The sequence below is a fragment of the Ooceraea biroi genome, chromosome 8, assembly GCF_003672135.1.
Source record: "Ooceraea biroi isolate clonal line C1 chromosome 8, Obir_v5.4, whole genome shotgun sequence".
Classification (NCBI taxonomy): domain Eukaryota; kingdom Metazoa; phylum Arthropoda; class Insecta; order Hymenoptera; family Formicidae; genus Ooceraea; species Ooceraea biroi.
Genome location: NC_039513.1, coordinates 3,814,765 through 3,839,356, shown reverse-complemented (window position 1 = coordinate 3,839,356; position 24,592 = coordinate 3,814,765). Strand labels below are relative to the sequence as shown.

The 24,592-nt window shown below is 32.7% G+C and overlaps 1 protein-coding gene across 1 annotated transcript in view; it reads right to left on the bottom strand.

Annotated features, from left to right (window-relative positions):
* Window positions 1-24,592, bottom strand: part of LOC105285819 (elongation of very long chain fatty acids protein AAEL008004) — a 52,519-nt gene that overhangs the window by 2,080 nt on the left and 25,847 nt on the right. Inside the window, exons 2-5 of the mRNA XM_026972005.1 lie at window positions 1,801-1,905; window positions 843-1,114; window positions 361-544; window positions 102-223 (exon numbers count right to left, since the gene is read on the bottom strand). Coding sequence (XP_026827806.1) covers window positions 102-223; window positions 361-544; window positions 843-1,114; window positions 1,801-1,894 — 672 coding nt within the window. The 5' untranslated portion in view covers window positions 1,895-1,905. The remainder of the gene's footprint in view (window positions 1-101; window positions 224-360; window positions 545-842; window positions 1,115-1,800; window positions 1,906-24,592) is intronic.

The following is a 24,592-nucleotide window of genomic DNA, read 5'->3' as shown; positions in this document are numbered from 1 at the left end:
GTTGCATTTCAAAGTTTCATTACAAAATCGTAAAATTTGGAAATTTTGGAAAAGAAGAAAAGCTTCATTATCTTCAACTGTTTCATATTACGTATGCTTACCATTTGCAGAGTAGTAATGTATTTCTTCCACCAGAGGTATCGTTGATACTGATGATGAGGTAGTAGCGCTGCTAGGAGATAATAGGTATACATGATGATGTGCACGAAACTGTTGATGACACCTACAAGCAGTCATATCCCGAGTTACATAGTGTAAATACATCATCTCGATTAAAACGATAAAAACGCACGAATACGTTATTGAAAAGAGAAATATTTAATGTTAATCTCTATTATCATTACTCTCTGTTTTACATACCTATAAAGGTACCATGACCACCAGGATAGTACTTCGTAGCGCCCCACGATACCATCGGCATCACGGTGTGGTGATACATGTGAAGAAACGTAATCTGCTTTTCCTTCTTACGCAATACAAAGAACACGGTGTCCAGAAGTTCCGAGATCTTCGCCAGAAAATATATGTAAACGCCTCTCGCGACCTGCAAAGAGATATGCCGCGCGTAAGAAACTGTCGAAGATATAATTGGCGACAATTAAGATTCCGTCTCTGTTTATCTCTGTATAAAAAAAACTTCGCTCGCTGTCTCTACGCTCGCGCTGCCTTGCGTCAGTGTGAGTGTTTCAGACTCATACATGTATTATGTGAAAGTGATAAAACGTGGAACGATCTCTCAAATCATGAGAGAAAGGACGTGACCAAGAATATAAATTGTAACCAATTAATAAGAGAACGCGAAATCGGTGAGATGATTTAAAAAGATGCCAATATTCACGTACTCTCAAAGCATGCGGTGAATATGAGAAGTCCACTGGCTCACACTTCCAGCTGTAGTCGTTGAGCCATGCGCCGTCCATGCCTTCCCAGAACAGCCATGTGCTGAGAAGGACCTGCAGGAAGTTGTAAAGGACTAGGACGTTCCTCAATTGGTACGGCTTTCGATGTTCCATGTGTTTCGGGCCCCATGACAATACGAAGTACAGATACCCGATTATGATACTGGCACCGGGTACGGGCGATGATATGAGAAACCAGTCTCTGGTCCGAGGATCTGAAAAGAATGTGCGCATAATGATGAAACAACAATTTAATTAAACAACAGCAAGCCTTATTTAGACTGTACAGTCTGCGAGACTATTATAAATCAAATAGAGTGCGATAATGACAATTTTTCCTATTCTTCGCAATTTTATTTTATTAAATTTCAGTTAATCGGAAAAAATTCATATAATTAACGCAAAGTTTTTTAACTAATATCATACAAATGTTAATGTAAAAAAGTACATTGTAAAAATTATGCAGCATGTGAGGCTGACTTTTTTAATTTCTGTACATTCTCTCTTAATTCTTGCAAATATTTAATAACTGCTTTTGTTATTATATAACTGTTATACGAACACAAGATATCTCATTAGACTTTGCTACTTCCTTTTTCCAATTCCAAGAATGAAATTCCATAGTAATATCCGCTTCTCAATCTTTGTGTTAGAAGGTACGATAGAAGATAAGTGAAATCGAATGAAATCATTACATTATCGTTAAAAGTTACAAGAGTGAAAAGCTGTTACGGTTATAAATATACATGATTCACTTCAATTTTTATGCGCTATGAGACAGGATGTAAAACCGTATTATCATGAGTAGTACAGTGTAATTATGCACTATCTTATATAATTTTTAGTTCAATAAGTAAAATTCTCTTTAGACGTAATCAACTTTATGGAAATGTAAGTTTACCGGATAAATCGTGGAATATGTTGTGCCAGAATCGTACAACGGAGTTGTTGTAGATATTAGACATCCTGTCGATTGGTGGCGCGCTGGCGTTCATTGGGAAGTCAACTGAAAACACCATATCATTAATTTCTTCGCGTGTATCGAATATTTCTTTATTTCTCCAGCTGTAATAAATTTATCTATCTATATAATTTATAGATATCTGGACATATTCTTGTAACGTTGTCTTGTACGTTAAACGTGCGCTTTGTGTATATAAAAATGCATATCATATTATATCTATTATAATATACATGACAACAATGCTTATTAAACGAATTCATACATTTAATCTTTCACGATAAATATAATAAGTTCTACGCAAGTTTTATTGTAAACTTTATGTGACGCTTTTATCACTAGATAAAACGCTACAAATCCTCAGTTTATCGTAAAAACGAATTCTTACTCTTACATGACTATCCTCGACCGAGTAACGGTGACATTTCCTTGCGCAAGATGCGCATTTTATCGATTGCTGAAATCTCTGCATTCCTCCGATAAATTTGCGTGCGAACCGGTTCGCACATGTCTGTAATAAACGATGTAATTGCATCGAAAAAAGAGGACCGATGCGGTTACGAAGAGAAAAAGTAACGGTCCACTCATTTTTGCAACCTTTAATGATAGATCATGTTGCTACTTGCTCAATGGCAATGTTACACCGTTAGAAAAGCAGGCGTGATCATGAACAGTTTAGCGTGACAGACATCCTGCTCGGAGCTTGTTCTTTTTTCGTTGTATTAAACGCGACAAGTTGAATCGAAATTGGATCAACTGGATCAAGTCAATTATTTCTAGTGTGCATTTAACATGTTAGACTCTTTTCATAGGCGAGTTGTTTCTTTTGTACTTTAAATAGAAACACCGGATTTTCGAAAATATATTTTATCCATAAATGAATAAATAAAATCTCACATCAACACTTCCGTCCACCAACTTTTAGAAGAGGTAAAGTCTTTTACAAGATATAAAATTTTTAGTTTGCATTTACTTACTTCGCGTTCGGTCCTTGCATATTGTGTCGAAGTTCAATGTTTCCCACACAATTATCTATAGATAGAGTTACAAAGTGCACAAGCTATTTGTCATTAGTATCGCAGATGTGTGTCATCCCATGTACACCAAAATGAGATTCTCAACGTACTTTCACATTTGCTTTTTTGGTATCGTTTCCTCGCAATTAAAATTGATTTCCGTCGACCTCAATACACTAGTATACTTGTTCGATGTACACTCGGTTTCTTCTGATTATTAGTTAGTCACTGATATTATTCGCGTACATCTCAATATAGCGCACCGCTCAATAATGCACGACGTGGCGGAAGCAAGTGGAAGCGTTGCCGATGCGAGCGGCGGATGACCGACTGGACGCCGGAGTTTTCACTGGAGAGTGAGAGCAAATGACCGAAGAAGAAGAGAAAAAGGAAAGACGGACGTGATTACAGTAGTGGTACAACTACGACTAACCGACAGTACCTGTATGATTCCGCTATGCACGAATGAGCCATTATTAACAGAAACTATCCAAGTTGCTCGTACTCGTACGTAGACGAAGTACGAGACAAGAAGAGGATGACCTCAAATTTCCTTTTCGTCGGCGGTCAGCCGCTCTTTCTACAATTAAGCCGTTCGTGAAATACCCGGAGATATTTTTCAGTAAATCGCGATACGTGGTGAAAACATAACTGTTCGAGCTAGGCACAAAGAAAATTTTTTCGATTAATTACGTTTAATACCGTTTCCAAGCAAAAATTCATTTGTGTTTTCTCATACAAGCAACTATCCTTTCACCCGTTACATTACAATTGAAAAACATGCTGTAAACCTTGGGTTTCGAATTCTTAATACTCTAAGTTGAAATTTCACTCTCGTGATCAACTTTCTGCTTTAATATGCTAGAGATAAAAAATAATAAGAAGAGAGAAAGTATTTACTCTTGGAAAAATATTATATATTTTCGCATTATATTCTTAGATAAGAAACTAATTTTTCATATTTGCTGAGATTTTTAAAAAACAATATAGATTTATATGTCAATAATCGAAGAGTACATTTTCTGCAAAATCGTCTTTTTATCGTAACGAGCAATGTGGAATCATGTATATAATGCAAACTAATCGTAGCGACGATGCGTTTCAGCATCAATTCATCGCATCCTCAATCTCGACTACAGCGTAACGTATTTTCTTCATGATTGCACGGCTTGTTTCGAAATGACTCTCTTCTCATCGTATATCAACAGCGCATTTTTCATGTTACTCTGTTTCATAATAACTCTTTGTATTTTGAACGTAATAAATTAACTACGTCAGAATATTTTTTTCAAGAGCATAACTTTCTAATTATATTAATTCAGCAAGATTTGTAGATCGTAATTCGGCAATTAATAAATGTTGAAGTATAACCTGTGTATGATTTTAATTCAGTATTTAATAAATATCTCACATTATTATCGGAACTGAAATAAAAGCGTGCTATGTCATCAACGAGTTACGTGTCAATGCATGTCAATAATTGATTGATTGAATATAATTGAGTGATTTTTTGTGACCACTGAAGAGTCAGTGAAGACTATTATCGTTTAAAAAAAAGTTTGTGGCTTACGAAAATCGTAAAATTGCACGAGCTCTGACAAAGTCGTATGTTATGTCGATTGTACAATATCCCCTAAGAGATCGACCAATGCAATGTCGTTAAAATGTTACTTAACGTTTTTCATTTTAGGACGTAGACAACTGGTTTCGATGCTATCATTGAAGTGTGTGGTCAATGTGGGCTCAACGTAATTTACTTCTAAACTTCATTTTAGATTCTTTCTTTAGCTGTTTATGCGTTCACTCGATTTAATTTGATACAATCTTTTTCATTTTTCATTGTAAACACTCAATCCTAGGATTATTATCAAAATACGATATTTAAATATCAAAAGCGATTAAAACATCTTCGAATAATCAATGTCATAAAAAATGTCATTTACATAAGCGTTAAAGAAACATTAGAAATTTACGCATGGCTGCACTAACCGCATTAGACACGCAGTTTCGCTTTTACCACGTTGCATCGAACATTTCACGGCGGATTCTCCGCACTGTCAACATGTTCCTTTCTATTTAGCTTCTGGCTTAAAGTGAAGTCAACAATTAGGCGAGCTAATGTCACCATAAGAATTACAACTATGGAACCAAACAGTAACTAAAAAATAATGGAATACGGTAACAAAATATCATTTTCATTTAATCGATGTAGAAATATATTTATTTTGATTATTAATACTTCATCAATCTAGACTTGCTCAACTACGTTCTATAATATAGACAACTTTACATTTTTAATTATAATAATATTTTTAATTAACATTTAAATTAACATTTCTTTTTCAAATTAATTTATACCTTTTGATGGTATATGTATATGTACATTAAAGTGAATTGTGGCTTTCAGACACAATACAAAAAAGAGTAAAAAGATAAAAGTGAAATATCAATTGGTTACATTTTACACGTCCAATTGTTCCCATTATTCCTGCATGATGCCGCAGAAAAAGGTACATGCGCTATTTTGCAATACGCTCTTAGCTATGCGTCTATTATCGGATCTCACTATGCCTCATTGACACATGAATTATCGACTTGCCGGGATTTTGCGTAACAAACCGCTAATGCTGTTCTTTTGCCACTACCTTCGTTTGCCAGGATGGACGGCCGACTCCGCGAGACTAGCACAATTGCTTCAGGTCCATGCAAATGACCGCCAATAAATTCGCCTTGCGAAATATGCCACCGCAGCGATTCGTCCTTTTAATGGTAATTGCGACATCTACCATTCAGTGGCCTTAGGGTACTCGTGTATCCGTTTGTGCACGCGTCGCACGTGCTCACGAAGTTTCACGTCGCGTGCATCGCACGCGTGATCCTATCGACCATCAAAGGTCCGTATATAATGGTCCAGTCGCAGTTTCACTCGTTGTTGCAACATGCGTTTCCTTCACTGTTTCACTTTTCCCATGTGCATTGTTAGCACTCGATTCCGATTTCGATCTCTGTCTCTCTTTTTCCCCCTTTCTTTTACTGCTCCTTTTTTCTTTTTCTCGCTTTATTTTTATCGCCTATAATAGATAGCTCGGATACAGTGTTTACCAGTTTTCGCTTTCTTGCTTTCCTCTTGTAGTACATGAATTTTATAATCTATGCGTGATTAATTAAATATTATATATAATATCAATTCAGAGATTAAAACTTAATTTTAAGCAGCTGAGTTTTTCGATGCTCGACTTCTACATTCAAGTAAGTATCTATACGTATTATATATAAACAAGTACACATTATAGATCTATGCACGAGAATAGATTGTGCGAGAGCTATAGTATTAATAAGCAGTTATGCGCTTATGCGGTATTTTATCGACGGATCGCATTACTAACGTTCACGGTCAATGACAAGCAACACGTTTCACTTCAAATGCATATATATGGAAATGAATGGATACGCGCTACTAATAATAAATATAAACACGCAACAAAATAATAAATTATAATTGCACAATAATCCTGCAACTTATTTAAAAACAATTATTGCCAATAATAACTTTTTATTATATTTACTGTAATCTGCATCTTTAAAAATTACATGAAAACGAACATAATGCAATATAGCAAAATATATTGCACAAATAGAATTTTAGTATTAATTAAGTATAAATTAAGTAGTATAAATTAAGTAAGAAGAAATTTTAAATTCAGTATTCAGCACTTAGAAAGAAATCATTAAACAACGCAAAAAATTTTAATATCATAGAGATTAATTAGCTTTTTTACATAGATAAACGGATTCTTTCTAAAAATTAGCAGAACCACTTTTCCTAGCACAAAATCAGATTCAAGTGGAAAATTTTGTTTTATTTCGGGAAGATATCGGGAAGACAAAGAGAAGATATCGAATTTTGAGAAAATAATTTCAATTTCATCTTCTTTTGATTTGCAGAAGTAAGACTCGCGCATGTCTAAGATTCACATTATGTGAATGTGTGTCACTAGGAGCTTACAGGGTTCTCTTCCTGGCCGGCGGCGCGTTTCTGTGTCATGTCGATCCGGAGAGCTCGAATACCGGTTTGCAAGTAAGTCATGCACCTCTCTCGTTGCTTGCCACGGTGTGCTTGCTTTATCTACCGTGCAATGTGCACCGTGGCATTACTGACTAGCAAAGACGTATTCAGGCGAAGACACATCCTGCACATGGATGAATCTACATACGCACTTGCTTCTCGTATGGAAGACCACACGACGTTCATTTTCTCGGATAATTGATGCTCGCGCGTCGATCGAGCTGTCAGCTTGACAGTTATATATAATAGATCCTGTCGAGCTTAGCTTCATGTCACTTTAAATCATATCGACATGCTATTTATGCTCTCAAAAATGTCCCCATAAACATCTTGACCAAAGAAGCGTATACTTATATTGGAATTTATTATAGAGAATGTGAATATCATCCACGTATATACGTGAGGCTAATTATTTCACGTGCGGCGTAATACAATCTTAATTAAATCTTACAAGTTTCCGTTACATTTGCATTTGGAAAGTGTCAACGCGAAGAGACATAGAAGATGAAACTTCCGGGAAGTCAGGCTGTGACGACGAAGAAGCACAAAGTAGTTCGTACGATTGTTGCGTTATCATATTATCGGCCACTGAATAACGTTTGAATAATTCGCGGTCATTGAATCAAAAACACGAAATTAAAGCCGACCAAGCGTTCATTTCGTACGCTACAATAAATCTAAATAAATCATGATCAAGCTGTATTATATACAAAATTTTTATTTCAAACTTATTGAATGCATTGTGTCTAATTTGCTCAAAACTATTATTGGCTCTCAGATTATAAGTATCAGGGGCTTTTTTCTCGAAATTCAATTAAATATGACCTATCACAGAATTTTCCATGCGCTTGAAAACGTTTACCTTGCAAAATCATGCGACAGCATCATACTGTGCATCATACTTTTTAATGTTTTATTGATAGCTGTCTGTTTACTAGCATTTCTTGATGATGTTGCTTGATTTCATAGCCATAGTGAGTTTGCAATGAAAATACAGCATTACATCATCCTGTAATTTCATGACCATAAAGACGACCATCATCGTCGAATGTGCGAATATGTTGTGACAATTCCTCTGGCAGAGAGTATCGAACCAGAATCGAGAAATATCGAGAAGTGATTTATGTCGTTGATCACATTTCTCATTTCTCTGTGATATTAATCTCAGGATTTACGATTCGATAAAATGACACTTATCATCACGCTATACTCCGTTTTTAACAATCAGAAAAATCAAGGACTAGTAATATCCATCGATCCATCAAAAATTATCGATAGCCTTGACATTGCAAATGAAGAAAAACTCGTTAATAAACCTCGTTCGGATAATTACCGTTGTCGTTCACGTAAAAGTTATCAATCCCATTTTCATGACAACGCTATTGCCAAATTATAGAGTGGCGATTATTCGATCGCGTAGACAGTGAATGGAAAGGCACTAGCAATAGTTCACACGTCGCAATATCATGATAAGAAAAGGACACATATGATACAGTATCGTAAGAGACAATAATGTCGATCGTAAAAGTAATGAGACAACGAGTAATTAGAAGTCGAGAGGATTGACATAGCTATTACAATATATTACATAAAAAAAAGAATAATTGTCGCAATTATTTAAAGCTGCTGACAAAGAGAAGAAATAGAAAAAGAAAATTGTTATCGTTTGTAGAGAAATATCGGTAAAAGAAAAGAATTTTTCTGAAAGAAAAGAATAGTAAAGTAGTGGAGTCTATTCATTATTCTGCAACAGGTTTTGTACAATGAAGTATATAAAAAGTAGATAAAAGATAAAGTCTTAGATAAGTGATAAAAAAAAGATAAAATTCTATCAAATTAAAAAATATATATTTTTCATAAATTTAAAAGTATATAAATATTTAAAAGATTTGACAAGACCTTTTTATCATATAAATAGATAAATTATATAAAAAATATTGTTTCTTTTAGTAATTAATATAAAATATCTAAAAATAATTCCACGATTTTAAACTAATTTTATATAATATTTTGTTTGGTAAGATCATATGCATAAGTAAAATACATGCATCTAAAGAACAATGAGATTCTTTTAATCTCTTGACCTTGTAATGAATATATTAAAATGTATTATACATCTCTCGAATGTACATCTATAATATATTCTACAAATTCTTTTACTCGAAAGAATATCGATTACTCATGTAATGAATGAAAAGATATAAATATATACACAAATACAAATAAATTTCGCTGCGTAACTCTCTTAAACTTGCGTCAAATATGCTGTGATACATAATCATGTTTTATGTACTTCGTATAAATCATCATGAATTGAGAAATAAATATCAATTTACACTTTTTTACACTATCATCATATTAGAAGAAAATTTTGAAGCATCATGCATTAACACTTTCTCATTTCATTAACAACGTAAATGCAAAATAGAAAAGTTCACGATATTTGCATAAACAAGCCGCTAAATGGTAACTTCTTAGAATTAGAATAAGAGATTAACATCGACTTCAACAACAATCTAAATTATTCAAATATATCATCGATAAATTATTCAAATATCATCAAGAGAGAGAGAGAGAGAGAGAGAGAGAGAGAGAGAGATACAACAATCTAAATTATTGAAATGTCATACGTTACGCACGTCATATTTTTACGTCTTCTAGTCTTGCGCGATATCAACCTTGCGACCGCACATAGTCAGGATCACTTATGTTGTCTTACCAGTTAAGTCGACCAACGTAACAACATGTCATTGGTTTCCTGCTACGCTTTCTTCCCGTCGACCATTTCACCGTCGATATATATCACATGAAAGTTCACGTGCAATAGAGCAAACGGGTGTTCACGACATTCATGCATGCGATCGCGTGTGTAAATGCGCGCGTCGACACGCGTATGTTTGTATGTGCTGTCATGTCCGGTACTGTTATATACAAGTTATTTTATTGCGTATCATCATGATACAATGAAATAAATCAGCAAGACCTATGACCCCTATAGGGAGAATGTATTAGTGACAGCTACTAGCAGCTTTCCTTGTTCTGCCAGCAAGCAAAAACTTATGCCGTTGTCAGTAAACGTAGAGTTAAATTCATTATCGATAACATTATACATAATGCGATCTTCCATTGATGCTTTTCTCTCTCTGCTCCCAAAATTGCTATTCAGAGTTACATCACAAATTCTCCAGTTCTCTTTGCACTTATGTCCGAGAGCATCTTCGATAAGAGCTCTTGCCTCATGAAAGTAAAACCAACAGAAACTGCACGCTAACTCTCTTTTCACACCATGTAACAATTAGTATGAACGTAAGCAAGTGTGAAATGTGAAAACTCAGTCAAACTGACCAAATGCTTAACTCGCGTAACGGAGTTTTGTTCCGATGACGATAACTACGGCGCAATAAGCAATAAATACTTTCTTCAAATTTCTCTCAGTTACGAATAAAATACTTTTACATGAATTTTTGTGAGTGAAAGGAGCGATAAAACGGTTTCTTTGCTTTTGATTTCGTGTCAGGATTGAAAAAATTTGAATCAACAAGAGAAGGTAGAAAATGCGATACATTTGCATAAACGTAGCACAGGATATGCAGCATAATCTACTAAATCGAACAAATCGCCTTCTCGTGATTATTGGCAACGAGCAACAGTTAAAAACAAAAAACTGTAGCTCAGCGTTATCGTAACACTTCATTACGTCAATGATCGGTGCACCATGTTACTTCCGTAAGTTGCACATATCTATTACCATTAATGGCGTTTTCATTGCACTGGTAGAATTTGTGCAATAAGCAGCACATTCCGCCATGGATGAAGAAAACAAATTCATCTAAAACGAGAATGGCAGAGTGACAGATCATGCGCGCAGTATTGTGATTTTTAATTTTTAGCTCGATATCGCGTTATATTTGAATTGTTCATAAATATACAACACTTAATATCTACAACGTTGCGTACTAATGACGAAGTGAAATTTTGTTTGCTTTTGTGCGTGTTTTGATACTTTCACTACCTGCTACAACCGAAAAAGTACTTACGTGCCGAGCTGCAAACGCATTTAATATGAGTATTGCAATACTATCTCAATCGCGCTTTTTATCCGCGAAAACGAAGAAATTAAAAAGTTGATAGTGAAAGCGTTACGTTGAAAAGTAAATTTTGTAAAAACCTTTTTAGTATTTGCTTTTATTATATTATAAATTATTTTTGCAATGAGGTGTTGTAAGTTTACTTTCATTCTTATTTCATGAAGACGGATTGTGTAGAACTCATTTCCACAATCGCAAACATTAATATTATAAATTTATATGATAAATGAAGAAATCCTTTTGAATAAAATTTCTGCCATTATTGCTATGATAATTGATAATATTTTTTAAGATTGTATTAAGAGATACGATAGTATCTCGCGCCAAGTGCACGTGCAACAAGTAATATATAAGATATAAAAAATAAAATTTTGTTATCATTTAAAAAATTTTCGGATTGATAAGTTGAGAGCACCTTCGATTATGAGATTTCAATAACCACTGAACAGATCAATTTTGTAATAGACTTACAATAATCGGAAGCTGAGGTTTACTTTCCACTAGAAAAGTGTTCTTATTTTTGCTCTAAATGTTCTATAAATTGAGATATTATAATGTAAACTTTAAAAGTGGTACAAGTTCATTTCACATCGTCGTCGTCATTAGCTTTTATGATCATTCATCTGAAACGTTAGTCGCAAGAGGGCGGAAACTGCTGGTTACTATCGTTTATGCTATAATAACTATTGTTATTAGGCAGTAATGTGCTATATATAATAGTATATGTATAACAAATTATCATCTCCTTATATGTACATCAAGAAATACAGTAGTATCTCACGCCAAGCATGTGAACGAAGCGACATGTATATATAATATTATAATATAAAAGAAAATTCCTATAAAAAATTGTGATATCAGAAAATAATGCCAAATGCAAAAAAGTAATGTACGTTAATAAGTATAAAAAACATTTGTGATACCAGAAAATGTTACCAACTAAAAGAAACTAAAAGAAAAGTATAGAAAACCATATTTTATTATGGTATTATTCATGTAATATCTATTATAATTTAAAAATACCACATAGCACAAATTTGTTAACTGTAGACATCATTAAACAAATGTTCTTGCTAAGTATGAAACTTGCAGGAACAATACGAAATTTTTCGTGGATAACAATACGTACCATCTTTGTGCAGCGTAATCGTAGCACAGAAGAAGTGAAATTACTGTCCCAATTGCGAAGCTCGTTATATTTATCAAACAGCTCAGAGAAGCTATCCCTATGTTTTTTTTTTCTTAATGATGCGCGAATAACCGCGCTCGAATTCGCGGAATTGGATTGTAGGGTCAATAGCCTCTTGTTACGCGGAAACAAGACACTTTCCTTCAGGAAATACTAATCTAAACTAGTGGTTAGCGTCAGCAAAAACACAAACGTGTCTTATAGAGCGGTAGGAGTTAGTAATCATGTTATTGCCACTTTGCAGAATGAATGCCACTTTGTAGACCGTGCATGAAATTGATTTCCTGCGAAAGCGAAGGATCTATGTGCCGCCCCAGCGTAACTTACCCTTTAAGTAAATATAGCTCGCGTACCACGTGTGATCCGATGAGCTTCACTAGTTCATTCTAGAATCGTTCATGCGGCGTATCCAGACGAACTCGTGCGATCCTTGCGTGATCCTCCGTCCGATCTTGCAAGTTCACGATGCACAGAAAGTACGAAAAAGAGACGAAAATTGCAGCTACGTCAACGCGCGAAGCGTGAGCTTACGACGCAAAAGTATGCTCTCTAAATTTTTTAAAGGGTAATGAAAAGGCGGAAAGTCACGAATATCTGCACAAACCGATATACGAGGGGACCGCGATCGCAGTCTGTTCTTGTGCCGACACGGCTTTCGTAGATACGATCTCACGTGATACGATGTTCTTCAAAGACTGATCGCAATCGTTTTGAGTACGCCAAGACTGTTTCCAGACTTGAAACCAGGCTTGCCACGAACAGGTGTAAGAAGTGGGGTTCCAGACATTGCACTACTGTCACAACCAGAGTATCGGTCGATGGTGGGGTATCCTCATGACTAGGAGTGTCTCCTGTTTTTTTTTACAGGTCCAGTTGCTCACTCTTTTTATCCTTTCTCTGAAGAATCGACAGCTACCGTTACGGTTATATCACTCAAGCTAAGAAAATTGCACAATGTGCAACTTGAGAAGATATCAGTCTGGTAGCTACTTCCTGAAATCGTCGAATCGTGCATGCAACTCTCCATAACATGATTGCGTTTACGGGACACCCTTTTACAGGAAAGGAGAGAAGCAGACATGTATCTCTCGTATAATCGAGAATTCTCCGTGAATAACAAAATGCGCTAATCTTCATCTGGCGAAGATTATAATTTCGAGATACGTGTGATACTATTATAAATCCATTATTATATTTTGCAGATTTCTAACTCACAACTGAAATATTTGGCAAAATGTAAACAAAAATTAATAAAGAAAATTACTAAAGAAATTCAATAAAAAAGCGTTATTTTTTATATCGCTTTTATTTCAGCTGAAAATCATCTCATAAAATTTTATTTTTATTAAAATATTTATCAAAATATATTAAAATGAGAAAATAAAGAGAAATGTTATTTCCGACATACAAACCATCTAAAATTTACGATGTGTATTTCTTTCAATTTCAAGTCAAAATTAAATTGATATGTATTCGCCAGAATAGCCAGAAATAATTAATCACAAATATGAGCATGCAATTACTTTTCTTCTATTACTTTAAGCTCGCGCATGTGAATGCAAGAAATATCTAATTCTAACCAGATTTCCTTTTTCCTAGTTTTTAGATCAATATTGCGAATTATCGTAACCAATCCGCTAAATGTCTATTACGATATGTTTAACGGTAAATAAGAAACGCACACATCAATTTCTTATGAAAAGAAGATTTGTTTCAGATATGCCTGTAAAGAAAACAAAAAGTTTCTAGCAAAAACTTACTTCTAAATTGAATTTATATGAATGAAGATATCAATCTAATCCAGTTTACCAAATCATTTACTTAATAATCAATACATACTGGTGATTACACCATTGACAGTCACGGTAAAAAGTTTGGTTAAATTTGGAATGCATATTAAAACTTATGTTTTAAAATGATTTAAAATATAAAAAGGATTAATATAGACTAGTACACAAAATATATTAAATAAAATCAAACCATTAGTATTTACATATAATACATTGCCTGAGATTGCTTTTTATGGTAGCAATAATGATAGTTAAAGTACTTTCTTAGTCAATTAATTTTAGAAATTGGAAAGTGTAGAAAGATTTCTATCATCAATAACTATGCATAGTGGATCAGATCAATTTAATTTTGGCTACAAATTTCAAACTACATTTTCATCTTGTTAAAAATAAATGAGATCTTAGAAACCACTTTGTTGTAGATTTCACTTCATATACAGATAATTTTACATACATTGTCAGGCACCACAAGTATAATGTTGCAATCTAAATTTAACATATGTATTAACACAATATATATGAGCACACGTGGCTCACAATTCACCTTATAAAAAATTATTTTACGATAATCTCTCTCTCTCTCTCTTTCTCTCTCGTGTGTGTATAAAATTATTTTAACAGATATGGAACTCAGTTAGAACTCGCCTGTACTAACTACTTACGAAATTTGCAAATATCTTTTTGTACAAATATTCGTATAATCTCGCATGAAGAAAACAGTGACTTTAAATTAATTAAAAAGTATTTGACATTAAAAAGTGTAAATGAGTCAATCTGCAGAATTTAGTCAAGACAAAGACGTTGAAAAACGATTCAATCATTAATGCGTTACTTCCAAGTTATTATTATTTGTAAATTATAATTAAAATTATTGCTAGCAATTATGATCTACATCCACATGTCTTTGCAAGATGCATCTTCCTCATCCATGAAGAACCTTGAGTGCAATACCGACGCGCCGGAGAAAGGATAAAAGAAAGAATCAGGTGAGTATACTATTAAGGCCAAGAGAGAAATCACGAGCATATATCGTAGAAGATTGCATCGAACGAAAAAAAGAACGAAAGAAAAAATAAAAGAAAAGTCACCAACCGAGCAACTTTGCGAACTCGATGAACCATCGTTCTTCAAGGTCGTTCACGCGAAACACGAGCGATTATGTCACTAAGCCATTAGGCAGCGAGTCGTTTAATCTGCACCATGCTTCTGGAACAGCATTAGGAATAAATGATCCTCGATATTGAATTTAACGATGGATTAAACGAGTGTAACCACGTCATTTATTTGCTACGTGAACTTTCACGAATTACTTGATATTAATAATTCGCTGTTTGTTATATACATACACATGTCCGACATGTATAATATATTTAAAGATTGAGCTGTTACGATATATATCTAATATATAAATATATCTAACGTATAAAAAACCCGACATTTCTATTTTTTAGATAAATAAATTTATACACAAATATACCTAATAAATTTATAAATAAATATTACGCGAAGGAAAAGCATAAGTTTGAGAAATTCTTTTTTGCAAATTTCGAGAGAACAATTATCGAGTTTTGTAATCATGCAAATTTTTGTATCTTACGATTGCAATATCAGAGAAGGTATCAACATTTCGGTGCATATACAAAGAATATATTTTCATTCATTAATAACGAATCTAGGTTAATTAACACCTTTAGCATACCTGGCATTACTTGACCAGATAGTTTATTAGTTTCGAGAACAAGAAAGCATGTTAACGGTGCACCAGATAGTATCACAGCTGTTCCTTATTTAATTAAGCAATCACACCATAGCAACTTTTGTGTTGACCCATTATAAAGTCTGAATAATAATTATAAATTGCATACGGCGTAACTTATTGCGTTATTGCAACAACATTCTATATTTCATAATATTTTCTATATTTCAACATTCTATATTTTATATAAAAATATTCACACTTTCATGATAAACTTATACGTATATATTAAAAATCTCCTTATGTATACACAAGCCAAACTGTTAACAATATATAATTTACTCTTTATATACATTTAATTTTATATAAATTTTATAATTCCCCATATATAAAAGTAATAGATGATAAACTTCATCTGAAAAGTTTTACAACGAAAAGATAAAAAAAAACTAATATCAAATAAAAGGAACAATGTTACAGAATTAAATTCGAAGAATTAACTTGGAATGTAAAATGTCACTTAAATTCGTACGTCAAATAAAACGTTTCTGCGTGTTTTTGCAAAATTTATAAAACTTTTAATCTTTAATGTACATTACTGTTTGCCGTATATCAGTACCATACAAATTAAATACGAGCATTGCTTTCTACGTCAAATGGTAAGCCATGCGCGACGTCGGATTAAAATCATTTTCGTACGCTTGGCGAACTTAATTATCTTGCGAACACGTTGCCGTTGTCTTTCGAATTGCGCATGGTTCCTTGCATCTGTACCGCAGATAAAGTGATTCAAGTTATTATACGATACCTAGGCTTATCATGAATCAAACGTATTTCAATCCTGCGGCAAGATCGATCTCGTCTAATACCAAAATGAAACATATTTTTGCAAAGAGGCTCACAACTCGTCTGTTTTTGCGCGATATGGGAGAGCGCGCGTTTTACTTTTACCGCACTTTTACGCTCTTTTACGCCAGCCAAGCGGCGAATACGGGTCAATCGACGAAGACGAGAGCGCATACGATGAAATCGGCCTGTTTTTGCACGTATCTCGTCATAGGAAATATGGATATTTCAATATCTCCTTTTTTTTAGCCAGAAAACCCCGACTAGAAATCGTTCGAATCTCTTACATCACGATACCCTACTGCAGTAATTGATTCGGCAATCACTTACGAGATAAGGAAATTAATGTAATAAAGATACAAAATGATGTGTTTTTGTTCCACTAATCTTGTTCCATGCATATCATAAATAAACTATTTAATAACATTGTAATATAAATTATGTGAATCGGCTAGCGATTATAATGCAATCTTATTAATTATTGCGAAAGCAAACTATAAATGATTAAATAGCTTTTAAAAATACTGGAGATAATTAAAAAATCAACGTGACACAAAAGATTCTCAATTTATGTCTCGGCATACGATTAAAGTACCAGAGCAACAATTTAACACAAATCGCTGTAATAAATCCATAAAAGTTAAATCCTTTTTTGAGATTACGCTCATTTTATGCATACATTTTATATAAATTTTATATGAATAAAAAATGTTCTGCCTCTCACAAGAAGCATGCAAGCGATGAAATAATCAAGAGAGCACATTATTAAACTTCTCGTTACATGATATGATACGAGTTAAACGCATGATTACCGATCGGCACCGATTGCGATATCTCTCGAGTATCAGCCACCGTAAACGACTGCCAAAGGATTACCGCAAAAATCGGAGATGTCAGAGAAGCAAAGCAAGGAATGATCGACATCGGGATCCAACGATTGTTGATGTACCGACGATCAGATTGGCCAAGACCGCAGAAAATCCCGCCGCTACCGGTTGTTGGACGCGGAGCAAATTGAGCGCACGTGTATCTAAACGAACGAGGCGAGTAAATGTCTGCTTTCTCTACATACTCATCTTCGGTATTTGAGCGAGTGTTGCAATTTCGTTGTTGTCATCATCGTTGTTGTCATATCGTCTTGTGATCTCTGTAGGATAAGCTGAGCAGAACTGAGAAAAAAGACGATGTCAAGTTTGTTTTTAACTAATTCTAGCTACAGTTTTATATATTTCTAAATATAAATATTAAATGATATTAATATACACATATTATCTTTTTTAGTAGATGTTATCTATAATTGAGTAGTTTTATCAACACACTATTAGAAATTTAAAAAATTATGTGGAAATAATAATACGTACCAAAATGTAAGATAATTATCTACTCAAAAGTGATCTCGTTCAAGATATAATCGATTACACGATATCATGTCAGGTGAGCAGGATTCAAAACTAAACTGAAAAATATATGTGGTATCGAAAGAAGTAGGTGTTTGCCTCAGCTTTAGAAATTCTCACATAAATCATTCATTTCTCCGTTAGAAATTGTCATGAATCGAAGTCGAACAAATTACGTCCAACTAAATAAAATATTTCATAATCAAATATTCTTATGAAAATTGAGCAAGGTATACAAGAAACATAAGCAAGTCAAAATAATAGGACAGAAAGAAAAGATAAAAAGAACATAAAAAGAGGATTAATTTAGAATTTGATGAAAGTTGAATCAAACAATTGATATTTAACATTTAAAATGATATTTGATATTTTGCAGTTTATTTATTATACATAGAAGAATTAGTAAAGTGAAATTAGATGTTAGTTCTAATAAGTTATTAAATAAAACTCATTATAATTAACTTGTGCACTGATACATGACAGAAAATATATCGATTGAAGCAATTTTAATTGTATATCTTTTTGAATATAACACACATGCAGAAATATACATTAGATTGTGCGGATAACATTTTTAATTAATCAAACGTTTATGATCAGATTTATCGATTTAATATTTATTTCTTTACCACTTAATTAACTTTATTTCACGACATCGAAAGATATTACGCATTATTGCTGCAAATGGAACGGTCCTCGCTAAACGAAATGTCACGTTCACATGCTTATTTTATCGTGCAATTTATGAGAATTGCATCGTAATCACAACAGCATAATACTTGTTGTAGAAAAATTTTTGTAGCATTACGTAATAAGAATGAAATATATCTTCAATTCTTCATTCTTATATTCATCAATAATATATCACATTCTAATAATAAATCGCAATACATAACAATAACGGAATAAAATCAGTAATACTACATGCTTGATATTCATTCGCATTCATTTAGAAATTTATTTATTCTAAAGTCATTTATTTAATTCATTAAACGGGTGCTTTTCGATTTCTACTTTTAGATTAAATCGAAAAAGATTATGATAAAAAGATATGATTTTGCATTATATATTGAAATAAATTAAATAGAATTTGCAAACGTTTACATAGAAAGTTTAATGAAAAAATTTATTATATTATTACATTTTGCTTCTTTAAGAATCTTCTTCCTCAATCTGCAACTCAATTTAAAAGTGCATATCTTAAATCATAAAAATTATATGTATATGTATAAACTTATATGCTTTTCTTACCATTTATTGCGAGGTTATTTTTAAATAATTTTTGACCCACTTGCGTATGCGGACCCTCTTTATTATAAATGAATAAAAAATTCACTGGGCACATAGAGGTGTTCTAAAAATCAATCGTTTGTTTGCACAATCGCTCGTGAAGTGTCGATCTCGATCAGTATCGATCGCGATTGCGCACGGACAGAGAAAAAAAATGCGAGTCCTGGGGATTCTTTCTAGCAAATAAAACGACGCATTATACAAATTAAAGAGTATACACCATTATAACATATCTGATCTTCACATTTTAAAGCAAATGTGAATTTAAAATATTTTGAACTTTTTGTACAAGATTATATAGAATCACAAATCTCACAACTTTAATTTCTTCTTATTAAAAATAAAATTTATTTATTTATGTAAAATAATCTAATACAAACAACATATGCACAGTAATTGGATGACCGTCACAAATAAAAGATTGTCAAGCGATAGTAAACAGTCTTAGAAACTCTCATTAAAACAGGAAAAAAAGCGAGAAAAAACTTTGACGTCAATAACGAAATGTTGAGGCAAACATAACAAGCTACTTGAAACACTGATTTTGCAAATTATTAAATAATTAAAGAAATAATTTATTGAAGTGGTATACTATCTTAAGTTATTCTCCCTGTACAAAAATTTATAACATGCAGGTATGTATGTATATGTTCATCTGATCTATATACGTAACAACACAATATTTTAAATGTGTTTGTGAATATTATGTATTTAAGAGAATGCAAATGGTAGTCCTTTGGATCTGAATTACGAGGAAAGGCATTATAATATACACATATTTACGTACACTCTTAATGTGAGGTAATGCGTATGCTTTTCTTATATGTATATTTAATTGTAGGCAAATCGATGGAGAAGTGCGTATATGTCATGTGCGTAAATAAGTAAAAAAAGTATAATATTCTACGAATCACAATATGTGCGCTCTTGTTTGACTCAATAATTGTAATGATTAGGGATACATAAGAAGCAATCGAATTCTTTCTTGTTTAATCACGCGTCTATTGCATCTGTCCAGAAGTGATACGTATAATAATTTTAGTAGAAATTCAAAGAATTTGTATGGATTTATGTACATATTGTCTGGAAATTTAAAAAATATAATGCATATCAATGATAACGTTAAGCGATCTATAAAATAAAATTTTAAATTAGTATAAAGCGCTGTAGCTTCGTCAAATTTCAAGTAAGTTTCTGACATTTATGCATACACACAATACTAACAAACATTGAATATGAACAAGAATGCAATGCGTAAAATCAGTAAAACCACAGGATCAATAATGGTTGCAATGCGGTAGGCGCATGCGATATATTATAGCATGGCATTCAATGCAATTAATCGAGATCGAGATTATTCATGATAAAGTATAAACATTAAATGACATTGAATTTAAAAAGACGTTTGATTTGTTTTAATATAATGCATACTGCGATGTAATACTTCTTGCATGATACATTTTTTAGATGAAGTCGTTTTACCTGCAGCTAAGAAAGAGATGAGAAACTAAGCGATTCACGAAACTCTACTTCAAGGAAAACGTTAAAAATGCAAAAATTTTCGTTAACTAGTCAGAAATATTTAGCATCTGAATCTAACATTGCGAAAAACGACAGCTCCAGAATAATAAACATCTGAAGAAACTTAATTATTCATTCTTTTATCTTTCTTTGTCACCTTGAAACGCAGAAGAACTTTAGTAGAAGGCAAAAGTAGTCAATTAACACTTTTAAACATATAAACGATATGTTATCCAAAAAGAACGTATGCATTTTTTCATTCATACAAAATATCTGATGACACATGTAAATTGACGATAATATTATGCAATATTCAATATTGCTGTTCCAGTACTATTATATTCAAGTATATTTAAACTGCATTATGCTTTTATTTCCTATTTAAGTTTTTGAATCGTAGTAATATATATAAAAAGTACACATAATAATATAAAACTTAATATTGGGTCATTAAGTATGAAACTTTACAAATGTAAAAGCGCCATCTTTAACATTTGTTATCTCAAATTTGGCGCCAGACGTTAGTATCAGGTTAGGTTAGTGTGATAGATGTATGTTCGCTCTTCAAATGTCATATTTGTTTGTTCAAATATCTTCATTAGTTTTATTGGTGGATTCTTTTTTATAGAACTATGGAAAAGTCCAAAATTCGTGTGATTTATGAATATGAGTTCCGCCGTGGAACCACAGTATCGGAGACAGCTCGTAATATCAACGCTGTATTTGGTGAAGGTTCAACTACTAAAGCAACGGTGGGCAATTGATTCAAAAACTTCAGAGATGGAGATTTCAGCCTCGCTAATGAGCCACGTGGAAGACCAAAGACGAAGGTGGATAATGATCACTTGAGAGCCGTAGTAGAGTCCGATCCATCTCAAAGTGCACGTGAATTGGCATCGATATTCAATGTTTCCATACCCACCATATTGGTTCATTTAGCTGCAATTGGTAAGATAAAGAAGTTGGACAAATGGGTCCCGCACGAATTGACCGATGCGCAGCAGGCGCAACGTCTAGAGGCTTCACTTTCTTTGCTTTCCCGTCACAAAAATGAATCTTTTTTGAATCGAATTGTGACCTGCGATGAAAAGTGGATACTCTACGACAATCGTAAACGCTCACATCAGTGGTTGAACGCTGATGAACCACCGAGACATCACGCGAAACCCAACATTACACAGAAGAAGTTTATGGTGACTGTTTGGTGGTCCAGGTCAGGTGTTATCTACTACAACTTTATGAAACCTGGTACATTGATAACGGCTGAAGTATATTGCAAGCAACTGGACGAAATGATGCAACAACTTGCTATTAAACAACCGAAATTGGTCAATCGGTCAATGCCAATCCTGTTGCATGATAATGCTCGACCGCACACTGCACGACTGACCGTGGCAAAGCTACGGGAGTTGGAATTGGAAACTCTCCGTCATCCACCATATTCACCAGATCTATCACCTACCGACTATCACTTCTTCCGGAATTTGGACAACTTGTTGGTGGGAAAATTGTTCAATTCTCAACAGGCAGTCGAAACAGCCTTCCGCGACTTCATCGATTCCCGTACTCCTGGCTTCTATAGTAGAGGCATAGACCAACTACCACTAAAATGGCAGAAGTGTGTAGATAACATGGGCGCATACTTCGATTGAAAATAAATCATGTCCATGTGGCAAAAAATGCAAAAGTTTATGTTCTATTTGTAAAGTTTCATACTTAATGACCCAATAATATTATAATATTAAAAAACACAAAATAATTTTCATTTCCTTAAATACAAAGATATGATAAAAAGTAGTAAAATATAATTAAACAAGTGACTTCAAATAAAAATTAAATTTTAGCTAGTTGTCAGAAATATTTACTTTATATAATAAATTGTGTAAACTGTGAATATAGTGTATAATAAATCGTATTTCTATAAAATGTCCTTTGCGTATTTCCATATTTCTTTGAATTAATATGAAAAACGTTAACCTTGAATATACACGTAATGAATTTTCCTAAATGGTTATAATCTAAACATCTTTATCTCTATATATACTATTTGACAATTTTATTATTTCTATCCTCGTGAATCCCCGTAATGACGCAAACAAATGCATATCTCGCTCAACTTCCAGTTACGCGTACAAGGTAGTCCACTTTGTTCTACGTCTCGTGCGATTTGATTATTTTACTCCAACATTACCGATATCGTTCCATTCGATGAATATATCAGAAATAAAACGTAAAAAAGCTGAAAACAGCAAGTAAAAGAGCAAGAGTTTAAGAATAAAATATTATAATAACAAGATCCTGTAATAATACTCTTCGACTTAAATATAAATTTGATATCGAACTAAGTATTATTGCGTCATAGAATATTTATAGTTTTATCTTTCTATCTTTAGCCACACACACTTTACACATTCCCACATGAATATTCTAATTTCACTTTTGAGAAAAAATATATCATGCATATTATTAGAAACTATCTTAGAATGTTAACTAAGTGTTGTCGTAGATAACGCTAGAAACGTCTATATAAAAACTTTTCGCGCGCAAAGTTGTACATTTATTGTTTAGGAAAATATAATTATGAACGCAGAATATTACAATATTTTCTGCTGTTTTCATTAATACTGAATTTCATTACAATTTATCTTGTATAAATATCATCAAAATGTTATGGTCTTGATACAGAAATACAGAAAATCCAATGTTCTTGATTGATCTATAAGATACATGTATGTTATACACAATAAAAAAGAAAACATTAATCACTTAAAATTATATATATAAATAAGTATATCCAAAAATTAGAATTTCGACTTATAAAAAGTTTGAAGAAATTAAATTATAGCAATCTTAATTAATTTCTTAATAAATAAATCGTTTTATTTTTAATATTTTTGATAAGTTATATTATTATATTTTTTTGCATATAACACAAGTTTTTAATACCTTATATAGATTAATAATTTAGAAAGGTAATGTTATCTAATGATATTAAAGTTAATCTTATCTAGTGCTGGAAAACTACAACATCTTGCATGCATCTTCTGCGTGTCACAAGACGACAAAATAAGCAATAGCTAATAAGCTAATTTTCTTGGGCGTACGTGCGTGTTGACTGATTTATTTAGTATATTACAACTTTTACAGAAAAATAATTATTCAAGGAAAAACTGGTAATACATGAAATATAACTAGTCCAACTTGTTTATTCTTACTTGTTTATTCTTGAGGAATATTGAATCTAAAAAACGCACAAGCTACAGTTTCTACATTATTTTAATTATGAGTTTTATGTATCAAAACAGTAATCATTGTTATTATATCCCAAATCTATAATATAATCTTTTTGCATTCTTGAAACAATTAAATAAATATATTACGATCTACATAAATAAATCGATATAACATTTATAAAATAATTTAATTAATTATACTGTAATTGCGCCGAATATATTACTACATATCTTTCTAAAAGCATTTATTATAGAAACGATTATAGAAAAGATTATCAAATTGTTATTATAATTGTTAAAATGAAATATACGAAGTTAATATCAAACAAGCTTCAGATACTTTATTTCTTATTTATTTTATTCAATGTGCTATGCAAGTAAAGTAAAGCAAAAGCAGCATGTATAATATGCTATTGCAATTTATTAACATTTTTTATTTTATTTATAATATGCTGAACTTTAATTTAATTGATGCATCAATTTTAACACAAATAAGCTCGTTAGACAAACAAGATCGATAATGAGCGCGATTTCTTTCCGCAGAAAGCACCAAAAAGCGCATTTACATACACGTGTTCCGCGGTAAGAAGTCTTATACGT